We start from the raw sequence: 16,733 nt of genomic DNA, 5'->3' as shown, positions 1-16,733 counted from the left end.
GCAAGCACCGAAGTGATTGGCTGAGAAATCACCATACGACCAACCTTAGAGGTAGAGGGCCGACAGCGAGGACATTTTGGTACACCACCGACAAAGACAGATGATGGATTTGAGATATTCCCGCTCTGTTTCTGTCACTGATCCTAATTGTGCTCTTCAAATGTTGGATTTGAGATATAATAAATGAATAAAACACAAAAAAAAAGGCCAATATAAAAGATATCATGAAAGCTAAAAGCTTACCTGATACAAGTATAAGCACATTGGATCTTCCAAAAGACGTTAAATTGTAGGTCAAATAAACTAAAAAGGTTCGCTACCAACAACAGCATCGAGGAGAAAGACCTGAAACCTTCAAACACACCAAGAAACCACAAAAGAAAAATACAAGGCAATGTCCATCACAAGCAGGCTTTGTGATTAGTTTTACTGTCCTCCAGATTCACGCACCAAGGGTTCTTTGATCTCGTCTCCAGCATCCTCCTGTCGACCAAAACATTTGTAAGGGTGTTTGAACAATCACAAGATCAATTGCAAATCAAGAAACTCAGTAAGGAGAAGAACTGACAGTGATATCGGAGGTCCACAAGGTCAAGTTGTCACGAAGCAGCTGCATGATCAATGTGCTATCCTTGTAAGATTCCTCACTCAGAGTGTCCAACTCCGAGATAGCCTCATCGAAAGCCTGTGAAAGACAAACAACAATTTAAATCTCACTGCAGAAACTGGTAAGTAAGACTTGATTAAATCATGAAACAGAAATAAACATTAAAAATGTTAATATTGCAAAAATAGTAATGACATGATATATGTCTATAATCTGAGAGACGTAAGAAAACACTAGGGAGAGGTTCAACCAATTTTGACCACAAGGATTTTAGATATCAGGTAAAAAGAATTCAAGATTATTAATCTGTTTGAACTTTTTTCATAGGCACTGCAGAATCAGAAGACCAGTGGTAAAATCATGGTATATATGGATGAAATGGATTGGTTTGGACAAATTTTATCAGGCATTGCATGAGTAAAAGTTCATTTCCTTCTAAGCTTCAGCAGTAACACTCTTAGAAGACGGGATAATATATACTCTTCCCAGTCAAGCATCAAAACCTCTTCATTAGTTTTAATTTTTCACATCTCATGTACCACAAGCCAACTTAGCAAGTAAAAAGCATCATAGATCTACAAAGCTTCTTGGTTATGTTCATACTCATCTAGTATAGTATTAATCATCACAGCAGAGCATGCAGGACATCTTCGAAGGGACAAAGACTAACAAGTTTGCATGATTAGATTTTTCCCACACATTTAAACATAGATACACAACCATACACATGAGACATCCATATGAACCACCACAGTAATACCCGGGCATGATAACATAGTCATGGACAAGATAGAAGTGTTTCCCTAAAATTTGTAGATATGTATAAATATTGATTGAATTAGGGGGGGTAAATGGTTGGAACATGGAAGAATTTTAAGTAATCTAAGGCAGCTAATGGGCCTCAGATCAAATGACAGACATGCTAAAATTTTATGAAGATACAAATTTCAAGTACTTTATTGATCCTAATTCAACAAATACAGCTGAGCAAGGTCGTCTAGGACTTAAAGCCAATCAATATAAGGATGAAATCAAAATCTTAGAAGATGGCAAATGATATTGTTCAAACTGCAGGAAAGTCAACATGACAAACAAACAGGTCTATCAACAATCAAATCTTACAAATTATTAATAAATCAGTGTTTTATGATGTGTTGCAATGACAGACAGTAAAGAAATCTCTTTTGATGCTATCATATATGCGGCTAGTTAACTGAGAAAAAAACCTAACAAGTGACCAAAAGACAGTAATTAGACACAGTTATTGGTGGAATGTCCAAAAGTGAAAAGGAAAAAAATAAAGTTCTTTGGAAGAATGCAAAAAACAACAGAAAAATGTATATCAACCAACACAAAGAACACCGTTGACAATTTGTTGATTTCGAAGACCAGCATAAATTCTTACCTAACTAGGAAAGATCCTTTAGAACCTTAAACAATAATAGGAAAAAAACAACTAATCATTCTCGCCAGCTAAAACCTTGCAAATGTGTAATCAGTGTCCGTCTTATTTGACTCTCTTAAACTGATCAATAAAAGTATAATGAAAAAGTCACGAGAATATTTTAAAATTAAATCCTACATGTACACCAATTACATTGTATATATAATGGTAATCTAATTTTAATCTACAAAATTAGAAAATCGAGCTAAAATTAGGCCTGCCTAAAGTCCTGAACCCTTTTAAGCTGTACCATATTGCATGATTATTTTCCTACACCTCAGGTTGATAATTACTCCGATTTTCTTATTTGCACAGTTGGAGTCTTGTTGGATATATTGGAACCATCTTATACCACCTTATCCTCAACTGAGAATCAGCTTTAACTTAGGACTTGTATTATTTCTTCACCATTTTCGTTGTAACAGAACCTTTCATCTCAATCATCATACATAACCTATAATAGTATTTTTGGGTTTGTTGTTCCTCAATTGGACTATAAAGCAGGAACTTTCTTTTGAAGAGGAGCTACAATTTTATAGCAAAAAGTGTACGTCTCTAATTTTTAACAATTCTACCCTTGTGAGTAATACCTTTTTGTTTGATAACCAATCATTATTATTGATTGTATACAGTTCATCAGAGTTGGTAAAATTCGGTATCATGGTATTGCTTTGTAATCAAAGTGACCAAGATTCGTTACTAAAACAACCTTTTGGTGTTTGAAGAAGTAAGATCACGTACATTGACACTCCCCAAACTGTAAATCGGTGGGAGCCTTGTGCACAAGGCTGCCCTCTATATTTGCACCATTAAACAATTTAAGCATAGAATTCCAACATGAAATCAAAATTTTGCATCCAGTATCATGATACCATTGATTTTCTACAACTTATTTCCAGTCCTATCCCAAGCAAAATGGAGCAGAAATACAAGGAAACTGGAGAATGAAGACCAAGTATGTTTAATTGGGCATCTCCAAACATACATTCACATGTACATATATGAATATGCATATTTATTGACCACCTAGAGACACCATAATCTTCAAAAACAAGAAATACTATGCAAGTCTCCTGACAAGATCAATCAGCCTTACATGACAGTAAATTCTTCTGATAGCAACATGAATTAAATGATACTCTGAATGATGACCACTTTGCAGAGATTTTGAATTATATAATAACAGCTAGAAAGTTTTACCTATATATAAAATGAAATGTAGCATTTAGAATTTAGTTTGTGAAGAAATTTACTAGAAGGTAAACAAACTTCATAGAAAAAATATTGGATCAATTATAAATTATCACTAATCAGATGCATAAGCATGTAATAAGTGCCTGTAGCTAAGACTTCTATAAATGGAAATAAGATCAAATTACAAGAAGAAATAAAAAACAAATGAGTACAAATGCATTTAGAACAAAGAGAAAATTTGTAAATTATTATCAGTAAACTCTAGCAGTAACAGAGTGATCTAGTGACAAGTCAATCACATGCAGGCAAATGCCCTCACACCAATATTAAACACATACAAAATGCGCTAGCATGCAAAAGGACGAGCACCATGCACAGACCCAGTTTCCGTGTATGCACAAACAGAATATAAATACAAACCATTTTAAGACATGAACCAACTTTTCGTGAAATTTACCAATTATTTCTCATAGAATGGAAAAAGAAATTATTACTCATATCAATTAAAAGAAGCTCCATTAAAATAAGAGGTGTGAATCATAAATTCATAAAAATAATCCAAACAGAAATTTTACTGCAATGCAGCAATAGATACACATTCTTTGTGTCAAATATGAAATTGTCAGATCCAGCTAGGCCAAGGATAAAACTTTAGAAAGTTACTACACGCTTGATGTTAGACCTGGTTGCACTAAGGTATCAGCTATTCCAAGTTAGCTGAGGCCTAACTTCAAAATTTGATGCTTGCTTCAGGCTAAGCTCCATGCCAGCTTGACTCATTAAATCGACTCCCCTACTATAAGGATTAAGTTCAATAAATGCTTCAGATGCAGAAAAATATAAAATTGTCACTACTCCACAACATATGCTAAAAATATGAAGTCACGCACAACACTGTTAAAACTAAAATTTTACAAGAAATAGAATAAAATTGCAGTCAAACCTGTTTTGCAAGACTGCAAGCACGATCAGGCGAGTTCACAATTTCATAATAGAACACTGAGAAATTAAGAGCCAACCCCAGCCTAATAGGATGAGTTGGGGCCAGTTCGGCCAGGGCAATGTCCTACAAATTGTTTAAAAAGATGATTTAGTGAACATTACTCAGGTCTGACAAAAAACATCAATAACAGAACAGATTTAATTAGATGAATCTGAACAATTGTATGCCAGCATTTGTAAGAAGAATCATTCAGTAGAAACAGCACCACAATGGTAGTTGAAAATGAATCAAGTGGACACATGTTCTAGAGTACTGAAAAGATTCTGATCGATCCAGCAAAAACAAAAACACTAGCTAATTTGCATTGCACTATAAATGATGATCAGACCTGAGCAGACTTATAGGCTGACAGTGTACTCTCAGCAGCCTCCTTTCTCTCAGCCCCCGTCTTAAATTCCGCAAGGTACCTATTTGCCAAGATTATCAAACATTTAAGACAAATAAACGTCACCGCACATTGGAAGCTTATTTTCTAGTACCTGTGGTAATCCCCCTTCATCTTCAAGTAAAACACCTTGGACTCGGCCGTGGTGGAAGAGGATATCAGATGGGAATCAAGCAACTTCAGAATGCCATCACAGATCTTGCTAAGCTCGGCCTCGATCTTTCCACGATACTCCTTAATCAGGGAAACATGATCCTCATTCCCACGGCTCTCTTCCTTCTGCTCAATAGAGGAGATGATACGCCAAGAGGCCCGGCGGGCTCCAATAACATTCTTGTAAGCCACAGAGAGGAGGTTGCGCTCCTCCACGGTGAGCTCCTCAACATCCACCGTCTTTGCTACCTTCTCCATGAACTCCACCATCTCCTCATAGCGCTCCGCCTGTTCGGCCAGCTTGGCCATGTACACATTGTCCTCACGGGATGATTCGGCCGGAGACATCTTCCCGTTTTCTAAATCTTAAGCACCAATTTCTTATAAAATCTGCAAGTAAGCGGACCCAAAACAAAACATTATCTTTCATTTTTTTTCTCTCCGCAACGAATTCAAAAGGTCTAAAAAAAAAAAGGAAGGCAGCTTTCCCCTTTTCTGTATAATTTTTTTTATTGGAAAAAAATGAATAATTTTACTGCAAAATAGCAACTTCACCCTCAAAGTTGATCCAAAAAATCATCAGACAAGTTCTACCGTACAAACAAGGCCGGAAAGCATGAGAGGATAGTTTCTATCCTCTTAAAAAAAACTTTCATATTAAGAGGATATACGGAGAAAGATCTCGAGCAAGGATGCGGATATACCGATTCAGATTAAAACTTTCGTATTAAAATTCGAAATAAACCACTACATTTCTTCGATACGCTAACTGCGCTAACAACGAGGTCAAAAATAACGAAAAAATTGAAGAAAATGACAGAACACCATAAAGAAAAACAATCAACATACCCTACAAGATCCGATCGATTTAATGATAGAGCTTACGATAAAAGAACCGGCGAAAGAAATCGAAGCAGCAAGCTTAAAAGATTACCGTCGAGATGGTGGTGGATCCGAGGGGGGAACGTGGAAAACCCTGCACGAGACTTTTTTTTTTTTTTTTGGTTCTTCTTCCCTCTTTCTTTCCATTGGTTGGCTTTTTCTTCCTGCGAAAACGAGCAACTCATTTCTCTTCGACCCGAATTGATTACCTGCTCATTATTAGCTAAGCATTGGGTCCGACTCTTTCACCAACTTTCAAGGCTGATTGCTGAGGCAGCGAAACGATTAATGGGTATAAGACGAAATTTATAAAAATAAATTCCAATGACGTGGATACACGTGGATGACGGCATTCTTTTATGGACTTACAACTAGTGGTAACGAATAAACCAAATTCGTCGTCCTAGCAAAACCATGATGTATAGATACTTGGAAGTATCCTTAGAGAAAAGAATCATTTGGCATCAATCTATTCACATTTAGGTTCAATATATATCCACCATGTAAAAGGGACGTACTTATAGCTTCTGTTCACCAATTGGCTAAAAATTGGAATTCTAATCATTGACAATGATACCCTTTAAAAACTCTACCTGAACTATTATCATTCTAATTTTTTATAGTTTATATTTTTTTTATATTTCAATCCAGAATAATTATTGATAAATTAGTATTTAATTTGTGTCTATTATCAAAGGGGCAAATATGCTACCTCCAAAATTTGCAACAATAGCTATATAAAAAACATAATAAAAATATATTTATAAATATAAACATTTTTTTGGTATAAATTTTTAAAATCAGGCATTTTATAAAGGCCAGTAAAAACTCAGTCATGTGCCATATCTCTATCTTAAGGAACGATTTCAAATTGATAAAGAACACGATATAACACTCTAATTTATTCTCATATTAGAAATTGAGAAAAAAAAATAATATGTGTAAATTAGTGATTCAAACTTAGCAAGATGAACGACGTGCATACTCTTAAACAACAAGGGATGAATTCATGAACATAGGTTCATACTCTTTTAATTATTTTCAATATGAGTTTAAATTGATAAATAATATGAAACTAACCAGTATCTAATTTATATATCTGTCTTCCTCACATATATATGAATGTTTTCTATCAGTACAACTGGTGCGGTGCATATCATGACTTGCAAATTATTCTCTCATCTAATTTGGGCTCTAACAAACACTGTTATTGTATTATGATAATTCAATCTAATTACCAATATTAGTTCTATTTTTAAAAAAAATTAAAGAACGCAAGATACCTGAAGTGAGATATTAATTGACTTCAATCAGTCAACTGATATATATGTAGAGAGAGAGAGAGAGAGAGAGAGAGAGAGAGATGGATAATCGTTGGGTATCCTGTCATTGAGAGAGAGAGAGAGAGAGAGAGATGGAGAGTTATTGGGTATCCTGTCAATTAAATGGAAGCAAAAGCACTTGTCGTCGACTGCCACCCTGCCACTGGCGGAAAGTGCTCAAATTCCACAATGTCGGCTTCAATTAATCGTGCCGTATGCAATTATTTTTATGCTTCGAGTGCTGGATAAGGACGAACGAAACAGTAGTGGGATATGCTTTCATGGTGGTGGTCCTCTCGGCGCCAAATTGGATTGAAGAAAAAGGAAGCACTCTCCGCTCCATCTTTTGTTGATTTCGAATCTTTAATTAGATTCATCTAACAAATAATCATCCAACTTCTTATATAAAGACAGTTTGTTTATCTCATCCTAAAATAAAATATTTTTATAAGCGATAGAAAATATTCTATCGATCGTTGTCCGTTGACAATTATCAGGGAGCTGACGTGGAGGATAACTTGATATAGGAGAAGGCTGAGTGGGCAGTTGACACCCTCTCAGTCTTTCTTCGCTAGCCTCATGTCGCATGGGACGATACATATTAACATCATATCACAAGAGCTCGGATAGGTCGACTCGTGCCGTTGGAAGATGTACAAGTCAGCCACTTGCATAAATGTACCACTAGAGGTACGAGCAACCCCTATAGCCATAGTTCCCTCCCGTTGGCTCTACAAGTATAAAAACCAATCCCTGCACTTGAAGAGGGGATCGATCTCAAAAAATCCTACTTGATATAAATCGAATTCCTTGTGGCTAATTTAAGTTTCGAATGGGTCGGGTCAGGAATCTCATCCAGCGTCAACCTATCATGTAGAGCCCTAGTAAAGATCCCATATACTCTGGCCTCACTTCAAGATAACCTCAAAATCGCCCTCTTCAACCTTAGTCTAACCTCAACCCCACTCCGTCCCTCCCTCGAGAAGATTTACTTAGACGATCTCACACTCTCGGGAAAAGACCTATTCATACCTTGGTTCATGACATCATTGTTAACATCAAGTTGTTAACACTATCTTATCATGTCAATTGACTTGACTAACATTAGGAGTTTTACACCGTAATAATTAATATTATGTGTTTTCCATTGGATTATTGTTAATCCATCCTTTTCTGACAATTAATGGTGAGACAACCTATTAAATTATGATAAAAATGTTAGCTGTATAGCTCAGTTTGAAAATTCAAAATAAAAAAGAAAATTCAAAATAAATCGAATTGGGCACACATTTGGCATACAGCAAACAAATAATGTCTTTCTTTCTCAGTTTTATATATCATCCCACTTCAAAGTTTACAATCCTAATAAAAAAATATTCATATGCGGATGAAGATTAAGAGATGACTAAATAAATAGTTTCTCAAGAATCGGGTTATATGTATGTATATATATGTATATATATATATGTGTATATATATATGTATATATATATATATGTGTATATATATATATGCATATATATATATGTGTGTATATATATATATATATACATATATATATATATATATATATATGTATGTATGTATATATGTAAATATGTATATGTGTATATATATGTATATATGTGTATATGTATGTATATATGTATGTATATATATATATATGTACGTATATATATATATATACATATATACATATATATATATGTATATACATATATACATATATATATATATGTATATACATATATATATATGTATATACATATATATTTATATGTATATACATATATATTTATATGTATATACATATATATATATATACATATATATTTATATGTATATACATATATATATATATATACATATATATATATATATATACATATATATATATATATATACACATACATGTATGTATATATATATATATATATATATATATATATACACATACATGTATGTATATATATATATATATATATATATATATATATATATATATACACATACATGTATGTATATATATATATATATATATATAAATTTCTGAATTGAATTGATATCAAATTGATATATGATCTATCTTTATGAATAAGAGAAAAATAGCTGAGATATATATAATGAAAATTTGAGTTAAATTAATATCTAATTTGTGTTATTCAATTTGATATATATATTAATTCTGATCCGTTTCATTTGAATTGTTAGGATAATCCTTTTCTTAGGTTGATAATATTCTGGACCACCTCATGCGTACAGAGTTGTGTTGTCGGGACCGTTCGCATCACGTTAGAAGACACGTTATTCTTTCAACGTAGGCGTCTCCAGCGGGCATCATACAGACGCGTGGTTCATTGACCGAGCTGTTCACTCGCCTATAATTATGTGGCTCACCAGCAGAGGACACCGATATCATCAGCATAAGCTACATCTGCTTTTCTCGCAGCTCCGTTCAGTGCCCATGTATCCTTCCAAACCAGACGCCTACTACGCCCCGCCGACGACGGGCGTCCCTGTGACTGCACCTCCAGGGACTTTCCAGGTCCAGTCTCAGGCGATCGGGCCGTGGTCGACAGGCCTCTGCGACTGCTGCGACGACGTCGGCAACTGTAATGAGTTCCTCTTTCTTCACTCCTTTCATTGATGCACAACACTCAGTACTGATACGTCACACGCACTTCTGCAGTCCGGCCAGATCTCGGAGATCATCGACAGAGGATCCACCTGTAAGTATACGAACCATTGCATCCATCTTTCTCATCTGCTTAAATACTGCAATCATTCGTTGATGTGTGTATACATACGCGAAGCATGTTGGGCTAGTGGAGCTCTGTACGCGCTCATACTGTGTGTGACGGGATGCCAGTGCTTGTACTCCTGCTTCTACCGATCCAAGTTGAGAGCGCAGTATGGGCTGAGAGAGGAGCCCTGCGCCGACTGCCTCGTCCACTATTGCTTCTGCGAGCTGTGCTCTCTCTGCCAGATGTACCGAGAGCTTAAGCGACGCGGCTTCGATATGAACATAGGTTCTCTCTCTCTCTCTCTCTCTCTCTCTCTCTCTCTCCTTCTAGGGTTGAACTATAATTACCATGCTGTCTTCCAGGTTGGACTGCAAACATGGAGAGGCAGGGACAAATTGCAACCTTACCACCGCTGGTACAAGATATGAGTCGTTGATATATATATGATGCACTATATTCTAAATTTATATATATATATATATGTATATATATATATGTATATGTATATATGTATATATATATACATATGTATATATATATACATATATACATATATACATATACATATATATATATATATACATATATATACATATATATATGTATATGTATATATATACATATAAATATATATGTATATATATATATATATACACACACATATATATATACACACATATATATACATATATGTATATATATATATATAAATATATATCGGCACGAGGAATAAAACATATGGATTTAGGATCGTGTGAAATGTATTGCGACAGTATCGTTGCTACTTACCTCTATGTTGACACAGTCTTCCAATCAAGAATAAAGCATATAGTCATCGGTCTTCATTTTGCTTATAATCAGATTTGTCGGAAGAAATTTCATGTAAATCATGTACATAGTATCGATCAACTCATAGATTCCTTGACAAAGTCACTATCGTATCAACTACTTGACATCGTTTCAAAATTAGTATTCATAATGAAATTCCAATCTTGTGGAATTTAATGAGTGATTGTGATCCCAACATTTAATGGAAGTCACAACTATACAAATAAAATGATTGGTTATTCAACTAAGGAAGTTACACTTATAATAATCTTTGACCTAATGTATAATATCTAAGTTTGTAAGAAAGATTATTGTAATTACATTTGATTTAGGACCTTCAAAGGTCTTGCAACCTGTATAAATTGCTGTGTACAATAAAAGACTGAAACATACAAGCATTACTTCTCCTTATCTGCATTTCAATACTATGACGTTTTTATAAAGAGGTCTAATATTTGTTTACAAGGGTAAATTTGACGAGATGAAATCATCATACCTTTTAGTTTCCACATATATCTTTTGTTTTGCTACTTGAATTGATGAAGAAAACTTTGTGTAGCTCTCCATGTCCATTGACATAAAGCATTACAACTGTTGTATCTTGTGATGGATTATCGATTATAACCAATATTGAGTTATGTAATATAACCTTAGGATGGATTTTTACTGTGATTTTATATTTTAATTTACATATTAATTCTATTAATCAAATTTAATGTAGTTTTGACTTACAACTCTAACATCCAGGCATGTTCGCATTCTCTACCTCATTTATACTGTTTAATCAAATCCCGTGTAGCTTTGTAGACAGATTAAAATATTTCTTTCATGGATGCCAGTTAAAATTTTGAACTAGATATGATTTGTAAGAACTAAAACATATTAAGCATAATCCTCATATTATTATATGTTAATGTGTGGATGTCGTCGATCGATGGGCGAGATGCTTCCTGTTCGCTTGGAGCAACGTCAGCATTGTCCCGAAGTGCGCCTACTCCCACTAAAGCCCCTACACAAGCGGTTAACATCGAGGATGTTCCCGACTTGACTTTGATCGATTGATGGAAGATAGCTGACTGCTCGTCCCCTTGGAGCCTCTCATGTCGTTAGAGGCTCATATATGTTAATGGCTAGTAAACACATCTTCCTAATAGTCGCTTTAGGGAAGGACAACTCGATGCAAGTCATTTGTCAGGATAGGACTACGCTTGAAACAAACAAGGGATGAGCTTAGCGTTAGGTGCCCGGAGAGGAGAGCTAGGCCATGCTGTCTAGGATTAATGTTCCCTGTGATCAAACATGCGAGCCTTCCCGAAATCATGGTTGAGAGCGATGGGTCGCTGGCGACTGACGACCTAATCGAGGGGGAAACCAAGAGAAGGGGCCTGGCTGCCACGTATTGATGATCGACTCGTGTGACCTTTTTGCGGATTGCGCTTTGGTCGGTGGCCACGAGAGGGAGGCGACGTAGGCTCTCACGCGCACGTCGACGCCCAAGTGGTTATTCCTGACTAAGGGAGTCAACAGCTCACACCATTGCTTTCTATATCATTCATCCCCCTGGAAGGCGTTCTTCGGGCTCTAGTATGGGGTTCGAGTTACGTTACTCGGACTTTTTTATTTCGTAGGGGTTGGGCCTCACGATTCGCATGTTTTGGGTAGATTTCGTTGGCATGTTTGGCCGATGAGTCGGGGGCCAAATCTTGTGGCCAACTCGTGCTAGAGATTCTGTGACACACGACAATGTGAGTTGGGTTCCTTAACTCAATTATATGAGATGTGTAGCGCCATGTTTACCCGTTGGGCTTTTTGGGCCTCATCTTATCGTAACGGGTCTTCGATCGACTATCATAGTGGTTCTTCGATTGATTACCGTAGAAAGGTGGCTTCGCTGTAGCAGGTTTCTACCATAGAGATCTTCGATCGATCGTCATAGTGGGATTAGCGGCTCTGCCGTAGCTGGTCCTTGATCGATTGCCATAGTGGGATTGGTTGCTCTGCATATGGCAGCTTCTACCATAGTGGGTCTTCGATCGACAGCCATAGCGGGATTAGTGGCTTTGCCGTAATGGGCTTCATTGGTTTGCACACTTTGTTTGGATGCGCTTAGGTGTTAAGTCATGGGCCTAGTTTTTTTGGGTGCTGTTTCGTAATGGTCTCTTGCTTTTTGTAGCAATCTTGTTCATTTGTTATTGCGGGTTTTGTTTCGACCGCCATAGTGGGAGTAGGATCCCGCCACGGTGGGTTTTGTCTTGACTACCATAGCGGGAGTAAGATCATGTCAGGTTTTGTTCATCTACCATGGCGGGTCTTGTCTCAACCACCATAGCGGGATTAGGATTCGCTATGGTGAGTTTTGTTCATCCGCCATGGTAGGTTTTGTTTGTTTGCCATGGTGGGTCTTGTCTTTGTTAGGATCAAGAGCACTAAGATGGGGGGGGGGGTGAATTAGTGCAGCAGAAAACTTTCGACGATTAAAATCGCATTCGTACGATAAGAGCGATTTCGGTAGAAAATCCGATTCGTAAATCACTTTAACTTGTAACCAAGCAAGATGCAGTTAAAGCAAAGATATAAAGGTAGTTTGCAGTTATGATAGAAATCAGAATGTAAACGCAAACTGAAATATGATATTCGTACGATAAAAATGATTTACGTCTAAACGCCGATTCGAAAAATACAGAGCTTGAAACATGATCGTATATGCGCAGAAGGCAGTAAGCTTTTGAGGAGGTTTGCAGTAAAGATAAGATGCTCAAAGTAAATGCAAACTGAGATTTAGAGTGGTTCGGTCAATCTTGACCTACATCCACTTTTGGCTTCCTCCTCCGACGAGGTCACCGACGTCCACTAAAGGCCTTCCTTCAATAGGCGAAGGCCAACCACCCTTTTACAGTTTCACTCCTTTTGACGAGCTTAGGAGACAACCCTTACAAAATTTTCTTTCCTCTCTTATCAGATTATAACTTGGAAGAAAAGAGGAAGAAGAACTTTCAACTCATACAACACTTTTGAGCTCTAAAAATCACAAAGTAAAATCAGAATTTCGATGGTTTTCTGGGTGCCCTTTCAGTGCTAAAAGGGTGGGGTATTTATAGGCCCCAACCCAGTTTGAATTTCGAGCTCAAAACTATCAATTTTCAAAATTCCAGGATCTGGCGGTTGCACCTCCTGACTGAGGCGGTTGCACCGCCTGGCAGAGCTCGAAGACTGAGCCTCTGGGCGGTCCCACCTCTTGTCAGGGGCGGTTGCACCTCCTGCCAGAGCTCGAAGACCGAGCTCAGGCGGTGCCACCTCCTGTTAGGGGCGGTTGCACTGCCTAGTCTCACTCGGAGACTTAGCCCAGGCGGTGCCACCGCCTGGCTGGGGCGGTTCAACCGCCTGGCAGAAATCAGGGTCTGAATGGGTTGATCCATTCGACCCAATTTGGGTTTTTCAGGGGCCCAATTGCCCCAAGATTAAGTTAATGGGATCACCTCCCATTTCTAACTTAATCATTGTGCTAACTATGATATTTCCTAAGACATTTACTGCAACTTGCTCCGGTGCGTCAATCGCTTCTTCCGGCGAGCTTCCGGCGAACTTCCGTCGATCATCCGATGAACCCTCGGTGATGCTCCTGCAGACTTTCGGCAAACTCCTGGACTTGCAACGATCCACTTGGTGAGTTCCGACGAGCTTCTTTGGCAAGCTCATGGACTTCTCGGATTTGTTCCCGTAAAACCTCCAATGACTGTCCGAACTTTCGTCGAACTCTCGAACTCCCAACGTGATCATTGTCTTGATTCCGGCGCAACTCCTACTGCATGTCTTTCTTCCATTGTAGTTAATCCTGCACATTTAAAATAAAACTTCGATCAAGACAATTAATCCTAAGCAATTAACCAAGTTGTCCGGCATGTCATTGGTCCCTCGACGCTTCGTCCGATTCTTCGGCGCATCGTCCTCTCCTGCAGCCTATTGCCTAATCGGCCAGTTGACTCCGCAACTTCGATATCCTTGGCACAATACCCGCTCTTCTTGGCCCGATGCCTGAGTCCACAGCCCGAAGCCTTCTGTCGATACGTCGATCGATCCATCGGCCCGACGTCCAATCTTCTGACATGAACATGATTTTCCCGCTTTAATTGTCTTATCCTGATCGAAGCATCATGCATCACTCAAAACACAGATTAAATCATAAACATATATCAAGTAGTTTCATCATCAAAATACGAGATTCAACAGTCTCCCTCTTTTTGATGATGACAACCACTTGATGACGGAGTTAAACTTAACTCCCGGAGTTTAAACTAACTCCCCCTATCAATATGCCATATTGATAGAACCTTGAATTCAAACTGAATTCAAGTCATTGCAATATTCATCATGAATACTTGCAACACGTCATCATGAACTTATGCATAAACTTATGCATAACATCATACTTCTCCCCCTTTGTCATCAATAAAAAGGAGAAGTCCAACTATTCTTGTGTTTGGAATATTAGTTTAACTTATTGCATGAAAAACATAATATCAAGTTTTATCATCATGCAGTTTTGAAGCCAGAAAATTTAACAAATGTTACGTCATGTTTAGAACATTCAAGCTATCAAGTTTAAGATATGCAAGTTTTACAGCATACAAGATAGCACTTTTAGAACATGCAAGCTAGCAATGTTACAACATTTTAGAACTTGCAAGCTAGCAATTTAGAGATGTTCAAGAAGGCAACTCTTGCTTCTTGAAATATGCAAGCTAGCAAATTTTTGCTTCCTTTGCAATGTTTGAGCTCGCAATTTTGCTTCCATTGCAAGGTGTAAGTTTAGAATGTTTAATTTTCTTGAGATAGCAACTATTTGCTTCTCTTTATACTACAAGCTAGCAATTTTTACGATATGCAAGTTTTACTACATACAAGCTAGCAAAAATTTCGAAAGTAAATGCAAGATAGCTTTCTTGTGTAAGCTTATGATTCTTGCTTCCTATTGCAATGTGCAAGTTGCAAATTTTGCTTCTTGAGATAGGCAAGATAGCACTTTTGCAATTTTTGTTTAGCAAGCTTGTGATGTTCAAGATAACAAGCTCTTTCTTCTCTTTTGAGAAGTGTCATTTTTGCTTTCTTTGCAAAGTGCAAGCTAGCAAAATGCCAAACTAGCAAGAGATAATGTTTTACATGAGGCAAGCAAATAATTTGACAAGTGTTACATTTTCATAATCTCTTTAGAGGAGTGTAATTTTTGCTTTTATCTTGAATTGTGTAAGCTAGCTAGTTTGCCACTTTTCATGATGTCCACGCTAGAAATTCTTGCTCCCCCTTTGTCATTGTCAAAAAGAAGGGAAGACCCATTTTTCATTTTTCAGATTATGACAAAGGTAAGTATCAATTTTTTTTGTGCATCATTATATATTCAAATTAAAATATACACAATTTCAAAAACCTTATTTTTCATGCATGATACCGAAAAATAAATCAATCATCATTAATGGGTATATCATACATGATACTCAAACATTAAAATTTTTTAGTATTTATCAACATGTTGATCATGATACCAAACATTCATCATTTAAAGCATTTATGATACATATCATATGCAATACATCATGTACATCATTGTCATAAGTATTGCATGTATCATTTCAAATTCATGAATATTTCATCATTGCATGCATCATGCCAAATCATAAAATATACAATCATCATTAATGCATGATTCCTAATCATCATTTATTTTGCAACATGATGGTACCAAATTTGTCAAATTACATTCTACCATGATCGAAACTTCTTATTTGTATACATCAAAACAAATTAATGAATATTTCATGTATTCTTATTATCACTTAAGGAATATCAAGAAGAATTATTAGGTGATGAGATAAACATTTCATGAATACAAGGAATTGCATAAAAATCATATCATGAAAGATTAGAACATGTGAATACTAAAAGACATGATTTCTTTTTGAAAAACCTACTCCATAATTAATCAAAAGAAAATCTTAGGAGAACGATTAATGAAAAAAATCTTGATTCATAATAAATCTTAATTTGTAAATATCACGGAACCAAGATCATGATTTTGGATAAAACTCATTCAAATTCAAATCACCAAAAATCATTTTTATGGTTCACAAAATTCGTAACATAAGTAGATTCATGATTTCATTGATAATATATTTTTTC

General features: G+C 36.4%; 1 protein-coding gene and 1 pseudogene across 3 annotated transcripts; one reads left to right on the top strand and one right to left on the bottom strand.

Moving 5' to 3' along the window:
- Nucleotides 1-213: 213 nt before the first annotated feature.
- Nucleotides 214-5,927, bottom strand: LOC135587719 (14-3-3-like protein). 3 transcript variants are annotated; one of them, XM_065079424.1, is made up of 6 exons: nt 5,721-5,927; nt 4,728-5,176; nt 4,577-4,655; nt 4,189-4,311; nt 569-685; nt 214-483 (listed from the first exon to the last, which is right to left on the bottom strand). In XM_065079424.1, exons 2-6 carry the CDS (start codon nt 5,132-5,134, stop codon nt 427-429), a joined length of 783 nt encoding a protein of 260 aa, XP_064935496.1. In that variant the 5' UTR covers nt 5,135-5,176; nt 5,721-5,927; the 3' UTR covers nt 214-426. The 3 variants fall into 3 exon arrangements, with proteins under 3 accessions (XP_064935496.1, XP_064935498.1, XP_064935497.1); XM_065079426.1 differs by having other exon boundaries at nt 5,672-5,772; XM_065079425.1 differs by having other exon boundaries at nt 5,636-5,771.
- A 3,469-nt stretch (nt 5,928-9,396) lies between these two features.
- On the top strand, nt 9,397-11,229 carry LOC135589059 (cell number regulator 2-like; annotated as a pseudogene).
- The last annotated feature ends 5,504 nt before the right edge of the window (nt 11,230-16,733 follow it).

This window comes from Musa acuminata, chromosome BXJ1-8, assembly GCF_036884655.1.
Source record: "Musa acuminata AAA Group cultivar baxijiao chromosome BXJ1-8, Cavendish_Baxijiao_AAA, whole genome shotgun sequence".
Taxonomy (NCBI): domain Eukaryota; kingdom Viridiplantae; phylum Streptophyta; class Magnoliopsida; order Zingiberales; family Musaceae; genus Musa; species Musa acuminata.
This window is presented reverse-complemented; position numbering and strand designations above follow the sequence as displayed.